We start from the raw sequence: 13,716 nt of genomic DNA on the forward strand, positions 1-13,716 counted from the left end.
TGTTGACTAATGGGTCTACTACACTGACAGGTGATTGGCAGGTCAAGATTAGCAAGAGTCTAGAACCACCTGCTTACCACTCCCCCACCCCTCCTGCCTTTTTGGTTATGGATGAATACCTCCTCCTCTGGTCTTCTTCTTTTCTCTTCTTTCTTCCTTCTTCATACTTCTTTTTTCTTCCTTCATTCCTTTTCTTCATCCTTTCAACTTTCTCTAACACACTCTTCCATTCCTTGTTTATCTTGAGTCCTCCATTCCAATTCATGATGTCTTCTCCTTTCTTCTCAATTTCTTTGGCCTCCTTCCATTTTCTCACTAGTTCTCTCTTCTCTTTTCCTATTTGCCTAGCCGAATCCCATTCAACTTCATGTCCTGTTTCTCTAGTGTGTTTGAATATGGCATTCCTGTCTCTCTTCAATCTCACATCATCCATGTGTTGCTTTAACCTGTCTTTAAGTCTCTTCTTCGTTTCCCCTATATATACACTTTCACATCCTCTGCACTTCACCTCGTAGATAACCCCTTCCTCTTCTTCCTCTCTCTTTTCTTCCTACTTCTTGCTGGCTATACATAAAATAGTGCGTCCTCCCTTCCTGTAAGTTCTTATACCTACTTTCCTCAGCACTTTGCATATCTTCTCTGTGGCATCGCCCATATTTCTTATACCAAACCATCTCTCTTTTTCTTTTTCTTCCTTCTCTTCCAGTCCTCTCTCTTTTATCTCTTTCCTTCTTCTGTTGATGTTGTGTGTCTGTCTTTCTTTTCATAGCCATTCTCTTCTAGTTGTTCCCACAGGCTATTAATCTTGGTTTCTTCTTCCCCTTTCTCTGTGCATATCTTCTTTATTCAGTCTTCCATATTCCTTATAAAATTACGTTTAGTTCCATCACCCACATCACTTCTTTTGTGGCAGAACACTCCTGCCGAACACTTCTTTTGATACCATGTAGCCACAATCCCCATTCCTCTCTTCTTTTTCATCTCAATATCCAAGAAATTTAATGTTCCTTCCTGTTCCGTTTCAAGCTCAAGGAATATCCCTGCTTTCTCATCTTCTACATCTTTAACAAGCTTACTCAGCTGCCTTTTTGTTCCCTTCCATATCCCAAAACAATCATCCACATATCTACAAAACAGACTTAACTTATCTCCTCCTTTCACTATCACTTCCTTCTCCCATTCATTCATAACTAATTCCGCCAGCACAGGGCTCAAGCAAGAGCCTATATTCAGACCTTCACTAATCTTGATGATTTTACTCCCCACTCTGCTGTAGCCATTGTCCCAAATGGTTTCCAGCGCTTGTACCACTCTCTCACTATCCCATTCTCCTATAATGCTTTTCCCCACTTTCTTCCTCACTATATCCACTACGTGTCCCCTTTTGATGCTCGGGAACATGCTTCTCACGTCTAGGCTAAACATTGTGATTTTATCCCCAGACTCCTTCAGACCTTTTATAAGGTCCACCACCTGCTCACTGTTTTTCACGGCTCTGCTTTCTTGTTCTCTCACTAACACTTCAATTACCTTTTTCAACTTCTTCTCCAATGGTTCCAAAATATTGTCCCTGCAATTCATCACTGGCCTCAACTTTATAAAGTTATATGTTATGTGTACTCATATTAGTGGTAATTTGTGTGCGTGTTTAGGGTCTTTTTCAAAAATTAAACTCTGTGCCACTTAAAACAATAGTTCATACATTGAATACTGAAACATGTGATGTTCTTATTATGAACAACATTGCCTTTCTAATTTTTTAATATTGTGTTGAACATATATTGATTATGTTGTGTAATAATTTTCATTGTGGTAAAACCTGGGATTCCCTATCAAAGAATTACCCAAAGTGGAGTGATTTTTCATCACAAAATTACTTTCTAATGTTGCATATTTTGTGTCATATGGTGCATTCGTTCGTCCACCCAACTTCTGAAAATCTTCAATTTTTCAAATATTTGTAACATTCAACATATGTGTTGGGCAAGTCTAATATTACATATTTGTCACATTAGACCAAGTATCTATCAGTAAAAAAAAAACCTGGGAGCAAATCCGTAATCCGTGACTATGAAGCAACTTTTTGTCTTTCAATTAGAAAATTTTCCAGACCTTTCCGATTTGAATGAAACAAATTGTTAAATAATTTTCCTAGATACACATTTCTGTGCTAGTTCCACACTAACTGGAACAAAGGTTTACCAGAATCAAAGTTACTCTCAAAAGAAAATTTAAGTATTATATTCTAACTTAAATGTTCCTAATCCTTCTAATAATAATACCAATTTACCTTAGGCCACACTGACTTTGGTACGAACATCCTTGAGCATGCTGAACATTTCTGCCCACAGAATTCAAAAGCAGCCCTAATTGTTCCTGCAGCGACCGACTCTATATCTGCAGATGGATGAATCAGGTGGAAATTCTTGCCTCCACATTCACCGATCAGTCGAGGGAAATTTTTGTATATACCGATGTTCGCTCCTACTTGCTTCCACAGCCTCTGAAAGGTCCTGTGGTTTACAAAGAAAACAATATAAGTGCACTCAAAAAAATCATGTTATTAAAAAAATAAATGTGTAGAAGAGATTGTCAGCTTGAATCAATCACTTAGGCTAGGGCTAAGCAGAAAATAACAATATTTGTCATTCAAATTTTAACAGCAAGTTTTAAATATTTCCTTCATGGCATAGGCAATTATGCTAAGAACAATAACTTTTTACATTGTATAAAAAACACAGGCAACATCATGTAAATATGAACAATCACTTTCTTCCTTTTTTTTACAATATATCAAGATATGTCATAAAGTCGTGGCATTTTTAGGTACTATGTTCATCCCTCTATCACTTTGACAAGATACAGATATTCTAAAAAGTATAGACAATCAAAGTCCATTCACCATGCCCTCACCTGCCTATTAGGGATGGCCAGATCCGGATCCTGGTGGATCCGAAATCCGGATCCGTTTGGCCATCCCACATGAGCGCTTCTTTGGAAAGTAAGAATGTGTTTTTAACATATTGTTACCTGCTATATAATTATTTATAGTGCGCGATTTTTAATTAATACACTTACAAGGGAGGTTATCTAAGTGTCCCCCTTCGATTTCCATGAAATTGAAATTTGGCAGTTGTATAGATGGGCCCAAAGGAAGTAGTACATGTTTTTGTGTTTCAGCTAAATAACAGATTTAGGGGGCAACCCCCGCCCCCGCTCAAATGTCAAGATGAGGAGAAATTGAAGTGGGGATCTGACCCCGAAACCACGTAAATATGGCATAGGAGGAAACAGGGGGCATAGGGTCCCTCTATACACCTGCCAATTTCATGGAAATCGGAGGGGGACAAAGGGGTCAGATCCGCACGTCAATTTGTCCTCATCTTGACATTTGAGATGGGTTTTGCCCCCTAAAACAGTTTTTTAGCCAAAGCAAAAAAACACGTATGTCTTCCTTTGGGCCCCTCTATACACCTGCCAAGTTTCATGAAAATCGGAGGGGGACACAGGGCTTAAATGCCCACTTCAATTTGTCCTCATTTTGACATTTGAAGGGGGTTTGCCCTAAAACAGTTTTTTTAGCTGAAACAAAAAACACATATCTCTTCCTTTGGGCCCCTTTATACACCTGCCAAGTTTCATGGAAATCGGAGGGGGACGCAGGGGTCAGATCCTCACTTCAATTTGTCCTCATCTCGACATTGAGGGGGTTTTGCCCCCTAAAGCAGTTTTTTAGCTGAAACAAAAAGAAACACGTATTTCTTCCTTTGGGCCCCTCTATACACCTGCCAAGTTTTATGGAAATTGGAGGGGGACACTTGGATAACCTCCCTTGTTAGTCTTACAATTTGTAATTATATAACACTGCATATATTATAATGTTTTATTTTAATTTTTAAAACTGCAACTATAGAACAATTGTATAGTTTTTGTATAACATTTCTATCTTGTTAAATGTGTTAAAGGTTTCATCCTGGAATGGAATGTCTCACATTTATGTGTGTTTCCATTTCCAATACATTCGAATGAATACATATTCGTTTCAATGGCATTTACAAAATCACCTCTGACATTTTATGTTAAACAAGTAAGATTATTTTTGTGCACAAGTGTGTTAGCCGATGAGTAGCAAATTATTTTAGGAACAATACTTGAAAAAAAATCTTGTAGGACTAACAAATGAAAAATTTCTTTGTAATAGAAGATCATAATACCTTTTAAGGTGTGGTAATATTATAATGGGATTGAGATACGAAACTATCAGATCCAGATTTTTGGATCCAGAACTTTCGGATCCGGATCCAGATCCGGAACTATTGGATCCAGATCCGAAACTATCAGATCCGGATCCAGATCCGAAACTTTCAGATCCGGTATTTCAGATTCGGAACTTTTGGATCCAAACTGATCTGGATCCGTTTGGCCATCCCTACTGCCTACCACTCAAGGAGTGAATGTGGATTGAAACATGTGCAAATCAGATAGTATAAGGTCCTGGTTACAGGAAGGGTGTGGTAGGAATTTCAAGGGCAATCAAGTTCTGAATTTTGATGGGTGACATGGGGCTGTCATAATGTAGATTTTGCGACAATTTTCAACAGTGTGTGTCAACTGATTGGGAACCACTTGAGGTTGCCTGGGGTGAAAACCTGGCTGGTGGAAGTGGATGGTTTAACATTTAAATAGCCAATGGGTCATATATGACCCAGAAAGTATAGGCAAAAACAGCCAATGGGTCATATATGACCCATGCTGCTGATTACAACATTCAAGTGCTTTTAGGACCTTCATACTTGTATGTGAGGTTGTAAATGCTGACAGATGTTGAGATAAGACTTTGAAATGTCATGTGGAAGAAAACCCACCCCTCCCCCCTTTCTCTAATATGCAAATTAGCTATTTTTAGCCAAAATGCAGGATTGTACATATTGCATCATACTTCAGCCTGTTACAGAAATAGGGACTTGAAACAAGTTTCACTTTGTTGCAAAAGGTCTAGTCTTTGAAAACAATGCAAAAGTTTGCGCCTTTTTTCCAAAATAACGGGAGAAGAGGGGGTGAAAGCCAGACTTTTTTTTAAAATTTGGGGACTTGGCCCCTCCCAACCCAGTTTTTCTCACTTGGGCTTTCTGAATTGTACACGGTTGTCTGCTACGATGTTCTTGCTTTCAAACAAAAGTTATCCGAAGTAGATTGCTCAAATAGTCTTCGAGATATACTAATTTATTCTCTAATATGCAAATTAGCCATTTTTGCCAAAATGCAGGATTGTACATATTGCATCATATTTCAGCCTGTATGAGAACTAGAGACTTGAAACAAGTTTCACTTTGTTGCAAAAGGTCTATTCTTTGAAAATAATGCAACATTTTGCGCCCTTTTTCCAAAATAACGGGAGAAGAGGGAGGTGAACACCAGAATTATTTTTTCCATTGAAAATTGAGGACTTGGCCCCTCCCAACCCCGTTTTCCTCACTTGGGCTTTCTGAATTGTAGTCGCATGCTCCGATGTTTTTGCTTTCAAACAAACGTTATCCGAAGAAGATTGCTCAAATAGTCTCAAGAGATATAACGTTTTTCTGAAATAAGTGTAAAAATTTAAAAATCGCATGCAAAGGCTGCGGCAAGAGAGGGGTTACTTTCGAAAACCGACTCGGGCTTTTTAAAGGTTAAGGTGCATGGAACTCCTATGCTGATCATTTGTGTGTTGGTTACCAGAAATCCACCCCATATCAAAACCTGAAGCATTGCTGTTGCCAAGTGCACTGTCACTTCATCTACTACACCACAGATAATCTTCGCTACAGCCATTCTCATCTCAACTGTTAAGACCAATGGTGTTGGCTGTTACACCTGGATGTCTAACGTGGACATGCAACTCTGTTTCGACCATTACTCATTCTGCTGTATTGTAATTTAATCCCTATTTGGGGACTACTCACCTACGCACTGCAAAATGCTACAAATTTATGACTCACTCTAGTACAGGAGCGTACGCAGGATTTCGTCAAGGGGGGGGGGGGGTTATTTCTAAAACTTTCTCCAAATTCACATTACCTTTGATTTATTATACTTTAATTAAATAATAATAATAATCACAATTAATTAATAATACTTATAATTAATAAATTAGCTGAATTACTACTAATAATACTACTAATACCACTACTACTATTATGTAGTAGAGATCTACATAAATACACCATTTATGAAAACAATAGAAAGAAATTACTTTTTAATCATTCAATTTTTATCAAATCCTGGGAGCATTTTTTTGTTTTTATTTTTGTCTGGTCAACAAGGTGAGACATTTTAAGGGTGAAGAAAATCCATAAAACAAGAAAATATATTAAAATAAATTGAAATAATTAAAGTATGGAACTCATCCAAGAAGCTGCGGTGGTCTGGTCGGTAGAGCATCTGACAATCACGCGGGAGATCCGGATTCGATTCCCAAAATTGGTTGGATTTTTTCCGGCTTCTTCCCCTCATAAATGTCCCCGATAATTCACATCTGGATTGTCTCACTGTTCTTACCAACAAAACAGTTTCCAATAGTTAAGCTTATTGTTGTTTGAATAATTGTCTAGTCAACAAGGTGAGACATTTTAAAGAGACATTCAAACGTGCTGCAGTAAATAATACAATGGGAAGGCAGACTGGTGACTGTATTCTTGTCCGCCTAGCCTTTGTCTATACATTAGCCTCTAACAACAAACCAAGAACTTTCTTTAGTTAATTCTCATTGTACACACAAAAAAAATACATGTTCGTTGAACACTGGCGTACGTAGAGGCATGGCCGATGGTTAGAGGCACATACTTTTGGTAAATAAAAAAGCAAAATTTCAGTATAAAAACAGAGTCAATTTCGGGTTCAAAAGCTGTAAATGAAATGAAATTTCGCTGTTAAAGCGGTGAAAAAGCGGTATATAAAATTACATTTTGGTTTTAAAAATGTGAATATAATCGCACTATTACACAAAATAAACATATCCCTTCTAATAGCACATTAAATCATTACCAGAACATTAAGTTTATTCCTGTATAGAGGAGTCCATTTTTGCTTTTCAAATATTTACAGCAAAATTAATCAATTTTCCTTGAATTGCATAACACACAGAATACTTCAGACTTCAGAAAGTGTCGCGTCGGTATATAAACGGTAAATTTCGTGTTTAAGAGTCTTTTCGCATTTTGCAGTTCATTTCGCATCATTTCGTGACAAAACAGGGTAGGAAAATGCACCTCACACCTTTCAGAAACCTTAAAAATTAACATTGCAATGTGTTATTTCAATTTTGTTCTCTTTTTGTCAAAAACGAAATATGCATACCTCTACCGATGATGCTACAGCCCCTATCAAAATTTTGAGAAAATCAGAATTTTCAAATAAAAATCCGTTAAGAACTTTAAAAAATCAAAATGTGTAAATACGAAACCTCTTTTAAAGTGAGTCCCGATTACCATTTTTGTCTTTGAATACAATTTTAATAGACTGAAAAGCTCCAAAAATACGAAATATTTTATTATGCATCCTGCCCTCCAAAACGAAGCCATGTGTTATCCACATTTACTATTCCGGCCCCTCCCCCCCCCAAAAAAAAAACTGCGTATGCCAGAGAATTGAACATTGTTGCAACTGAAATACAAAACATTTTATTTCTCTTTTAAATCATAGTTACCCTCATATTTCACTTTCAAGAACTTGTGCTTATTTTCAAGGCATCACTCTGAAAGACGCGTGTGCTTGGAATGCTGTGCTTTTCTCCATGCTACATGGAAATAATAATTCAAATTATTATTATTATTATTAGTGTAGTAGTAGTAGTAGTAGATGTAGTAATAGTAATAGTATTGTCCCAGATCTTTGACTGTGGTAAATTGGCCATTTAAATTTTTTTCCACAGCATTTTTCATTATATTTCACAAGCTCAAGGGGGGGTTAAACCCCATAACCCCCCCCCCTCTTGTGTATGCCACTTCTCTAGTATGATGTTTTTCAGACCAGAAAAATTAATTTCTTGTAATTAAGCTTACGGTACAGAGCCTGTGAAGTTGATAGCTGCAAGATATGGAGAAGCAGTAATGGCATCACCGAAAACTGGTCCATCAGCGGGAACGAAGTTAACTACGCCAGGAGGTACTCCAGCTTCTGTCGCTGCTTTGTAGATAATGTAATTTGAGTAGAGGGCAGTGTCTGATGGTTTCCACAATACACCATTACCCTGTTTATAAACACAGAAATTAATTGGTACATAAACATCTACAATTTCTTTGTTCAGAAAACACATGGAAGTTAAAAATCAATGACAGTTAACAATGATCACGTTACCTTTACCCAAGATAGACAAATGTTATTTTGGAAATTGTAATCAAAGTTTGTTCAATAGGGTACCAGTCTAGAAGCAAAAAAAAACTACCAAAATGTCAGCATAGATATCTCTTTTTCGTTAATGAATACTCAGTACTTAAATGGTCATAAGAAAAATAAGAGCACAAAAAAACAGAACTTTTGCATGTGAGGAACAGTAGTTTGTTTAATTAATTGGATGACTGAAATGTCTCGTCATCATTTTGTTAAAATTATGGAGATTATTCCTATAATTAGTAGTAGGCTGTTTTGTAACTGAAATCATCTAATTATTCCTGTAGTATTATTGATCTTATGGCTCCTGTTGCTGGTCATGGGCTTTGATCTACTAGGCTAGCATTTATATGATTACTATTGCTATCACATTTTGAGGTTACTTAATAAATAATGATTCACACTACAGTTTTTTTCTTCACACTAAAAATCCACTTTAAACAAACTGAGTATGCATTATGGAGGTATTCCTGGCAATGCCTATGTACTCTGTCATCGTTCCGGCAGTTTTTGTATTGCTGCAGCAAACTACTGTTTGGGGGTATCCCAGCACCACTTGTGGACAGCCAACTGAAGCACTTCATTGGAGGTGAAGTTCTCACCATGCACCTTCTCTTTCATTGTGTTCCCACATCTGGCTGATAACCACTTGTGGATGTCCGAACCCGTCACTGCATTCCTCCACTGTCCATCGTTGCCCATGATATCTGGTTCCATGTTTTCTCGGTTTGTCCACAAACACACGTGCACACCTTAACGAATAACGCAGTACTGTTCTTCCTGTGCAATCAAACATTATTATCTGGTGGCAATACATGACACTATAGCTTACCTTCACACACATACACACATCCACACATACTTAGAACACATTTCAAACTGCTACATTCCGAAAGTTATGGGGAGAATGCCAATCACTTTTGAATGACTAAATATATTCATAGGAAACATGTTTCATTTTATGTAATGAACGATAAACCAAGACTCTTTCTCAGAAAAATGAATACATATACATTCTCTCAAATAAATACTGGGAACTGTTCATTTAAAAAGCCCTTGTAAAAGGAATGATTTTTTTTTTTTTTTTTTTTTTTTGCTGTAAGATGGTACCAATGTACCTAATTGTCATGTAAAGTTTTGGCGTGCTCTGTCAACCAGTTTGTTTACAGTTGTTGGTTAAGTTAGTCGACCTCAAGTGTGCTCTACTATTTTGTAAGGGATAAAAATATCACAAAAAAGAGTTCACATCAAATTTTGTGTTGTCAATGAAATTTCTTGTGCTGAAGCATTGAAAATGTTGGAAAAGGCCTACGGCGAGTCAACTTTATTGAAAACACGAGCATACGAGTGGTACAAAGCATTCAAAGAAGGATGAGAAGTGGTTGAAAACTTGCCTTGTTCTGGTTGATTTCAACGTCTTCGACTGACAAAAACATTGACAAAGTGAAGGAAATGGTGATGGAAATTCATCATTCAAGCTTAAGGGAGATGGCTCAGGATCAGGATCTGGACATGTCTCATACATCTGTTTGCATCATTTTAGTTTATGTTTTGGGCATGAGATGTGTCATGGCACAGCTTGTTCCGAAGGAGCTAATTTTCTTCAAGAAGAGCACTGCAAACAGGTTGCTGAAGACATGCTTGAATGTGCCAATTGGGACCCTACATTCATGAAATGCATCATAACGGGCAACAAGACGTGGGTTTATGAGTTTGACATGCAAACCAGCCAACAAACTTCGGAATGGCACTTTGATAATGAGCCGAAACTGAAAAAAAAAAAGAAAAACCACATCAAAGTCACTAGAAAATCAAAGTCATGCTGACTGTTTTGTTTGACTCAGAATTCCTTCCGGAGGGGCAAACAGTCAATGGCCATAATTATCTAGGCATTATGAGGCTTTTGAGAGGGAATGTTTGCCGGAAAAGGCCATATTTGTGGAAGAACAATTCTTGGATTGTGCACCACGATAATGCACCATCCTACACAACGATCCTTGTACACGAATTTTTCACCAAATACTCAATGAATGTCATCGATGAAGCACCGTATTTGCGAGATATGGCCCTGCCCTATGTGATTTTTTTTTGTTCCCTAAACTCAAATTCCCACTTCGTAGAAGACGTTTTAAGTCCTTTGAAGTCGTAAAACAAAATTCGTAGAAGGAGCTGAAGGCCATACCGGGAAGTGCCTATAAGAAGTGTTTCGACAACTGGATTATTCGTTGGCATAAGTGTATCGCATCAAATGGAGCCTATTTTGAAGGTGATAAAATAAATTTGGATGATTAAACCAATATTTTGAGTTTTATTGAACAATTCCTGGTATTTATTTGACAGAATGTACATGAATTAAATATTTTTGCAATATCACATTGCTTGCATAGAAAGACTGAATCCGTAATTCAAAACCAGCACAGAATGAAGTTACTACATCTAGTTAGAATCTTTCTAAAAAAAAAATGCAAATATGCATTATTATATAACACAGACTGCAAGTGCAAAACCTTACCATTAATGCTGGTGTATAGGACAGATTTCCACCAATAGCTGTGAAGTTAAAAGGAGAAACAGCAGCAATGAATCCTTCAATACCTCTGTACCTCTGAGAATTCTTCGTTTTAGAAGGTTCTGTACTAATTGGCTGATATTTGGTCAATTCTTTGGCGAAAAAGGCATTGAACCTGGAATGCATTAAGTATGTTAGATTGGAGAAAAACCATTACCATATTTGGGCATATAAGATGCAAAAAGCATTATCACTGAATATTATAATTGAAGGGTGTAAAACATGGTAAGTGACATTTTGGTAATTTTTGAGTTACAAAGTAAAATGTGCCATCCTTCAATTTTCGAGTAAAATTGCCATGTCACACAATTTGCATTGGACTCAGCGAAGCCTTGCGAAATTGATAAACAGAACACGAAAATTTATCTACAGTATAGCTTCTAATAACATTTTTTCTTAGTGAAATAGCTTCTAATAACATTTTTTCTTAGTGAACTCAGAAATTACCAAAATGTCACCATGTTTTACACCCAAGCCCTTCAATTAGTTTACAGTATTTCAAATATAAATTAACGTGTGTGTATGTCTACTTTCAACAAATAACTTGAGTAATGTAACTAGGAAAGAACACATTTTAATCTTCTTTGTCAAAACTCAAGACATTCATCTCCAGAGCTAAATCTTTTCTAAATCAAAATCTCAGTCCTCATGCAACAAATTATCCTCTGGTACCATCCAGTGCATTACTAATATCACACTTCTAAAATGATTTAACAACTGCGTTAGTTTTCACAGTTTTAGTTTGTGAAATGCTAGGCCTCTTCCTTGAAGGTAATCAAAAACTGAGTATCGGCGTAAGATGCACCCTGTTTTCAGACCCATTTTTAAAGGGAAAAAGTGCATCTTATACCCTGGCAAATATGGCAATATTTGTATCATTTTACAGTATCTGTTAAATCCTAGAAATACAAGGGAGTCAAACAAAAATCTTAATTTGATTTGGTATATTTAGCAATTTCTGCATGTACGCACAAGTTTGCTGCATTTTAGCAAATACCCATTGCTGATCTAGATACATTTTCAAATCTTGAGTTACTGCCTGTATATCAAGAAGACAGATTTATACGGTTTATGTCTAATTTTGGCTAATCTTGAAGAAGAGGATGAGTGATGATATAATGAAGGGACACTCACAAAGAACACCCAATGCCCAGGGATCCTGGCAACGTAGCAGACTGAGATAACCACTCTGGCACAGAGGTTGTATGTAAAGAAGAAGAATCTTTGGAATGCATATATGAGCCACTGAGATGGACTTTCCATCAATCTGCCTGTGACTTAGGCTATTGTTGAACTTCCTCCTCCATTTGTATGATAAGCATGGACAGATATACATATAATTTTCATTTGCCGGAGAATTTCTGTATGCTTTAGGCTTTCAGAGGTCAAGAAACCACTGATTTTCACTGTTGAAAGGGTGTGGAGGAGGTGTAATCTTTAAAATGACAAAAATAGAATTTTGAAGCTGATTTCATATCCTTGAGGTTGTTTTGTAAATATCAGTTGATACCTCATATAAATTTGTCCTGTCTACAGTCTATCCTATAAGGTTTTCATTTGATCCTAATGCACTGAACATTTGAATCAAACATTTGCTGACTGTGAAACTAGCAGAAAAATAATATAGCACTGATAAAATTATCTTTTACCCATCCTTCCATTGTTCTCTTTTTCCACTCTCACAGTTGACATTCTTTTCTGCTTTACTAACAATGTTCATCATCTCATATTTTGTGTAGTACTTTTTTAAACCTTCCGTAGTTCGATTGGTTGTTACATAAACATGGTACCTCAGAACAAAGTCATGTCGAAGATTGTTTATTTATTCTCAAGATTCTTTGTGCAGGTAGGTGTCTATGCTTAATGGTTTGTGCGAAAACTAAAATCTATTTTTATCCCAAGATCCAGAAAGTTCAACACACCTTCATTGGATTTTTCCTCAGTAAATATAATTTTAGGGTATCAAGTTGGCTATGATTTCTTCATGTTTGCACACACATAAAATGTCATCTGTAATTATTATTTCAGCATTCCATGAAAATTAGCCCTACTCCATGTGAATAACAAAATGAATCTGAAAATTATAGTTTTTAATTGCATTAAGGTTTAATGTTTGTGAATGCATATAATTTGCATATTTAACCAACAAAAATTATTATTTTTCTACATTTTTAAAACATCACACACATAATACCTTTTCCTTATTTGTATGTGTTTATGTTGTTATTCTTAGTAAAGTATCTTTGTTGTTATAGCACAAACTCTTACCCTCAGAAAATTTTAATGGGGGAAAATTTTAATAGAACAAGATCATTGGTGGGAAGGTGGGAGATCCCCTTCCAACCATGGGAATTCGTACCCTGAATGTGACCACCAACGCTATGGAATTATCCTTATAATGAAGAACATGTCTGAATGTGAGTTAACCACAAAAAGAGGACATTCTCTCATCAAGGCTGCAGTTTGAAAAAGGTCAAGACAGGGAGTAAATACGGTGAACTGTCCCGACCAAATTGAAACATCTAGTAGCTTTGCATAAATGGTTATCAAACTAAAATTACTAAATATAGTAAACTGCTGCCTCTATCCAGAGACAATCCCATTATTCATTTATACAAGAAGAAAATCTAAATTCTTGCAAAATCTTAAAAATTATCCATGTTATTTTTGTAGGTTTGCATCAAAATATTTCATGGCAGCTCGAGGGGGGGCATGGCCCTGGGTATGGGCCTGAGCAATGCCAAAGAATGAACAATGTATGCCATCAAAACGTTGGAAGA

At 36.6% G+C, this 13,716-nt stretch overlaps 1 protein-coding gene across 1 annotated transcript in view; it reads right to left on the reverse strand.

Annotated features, from left to right (window-relative positions):
* Positions 1–13,716, reverse strand: part of P5CDh1 (delta-1-Pyrroline-5-carboxylate dehydrogenase 1) — a 59,575-nt gene that overhangs the window by 22,624 nt on the left and 23,235 nt on the right. The window contains exons 6-8 of the mRNA XM_083135424.1: positions 10,880–11,051; positions 8,040–8,227; positions 2,291–2,513 (exon numbers count right to left, since the gene is read on the reverse strand). Of these exons, the coding sequence (XP_082991550.1) occupies positions 2,291–2,513; positions 8,040–8,227; positions 10,880–11,051 (583 nt within the window). The remainder of the gene's footprint in view (positions 1–2,290; positions 2,514–8,039; positions 8,228–10,879; positions 11,052–13,716) is intronic.

Source organism: Lepisma saccharinum, chromosome 14, assembly GCF_977018435.1.
Source record: "Lepisma saccharinum chromosome 14, izLepSacc3.1, whole genome shotgun sequence".
NCBI classification, from domain to species: domain Eukaryota; kingdom Metazoa; phylum Arthropoda; class Insecta; order Zygentoma; family Lepismatidae; genus Lepisma; species Lepisma saccharinum.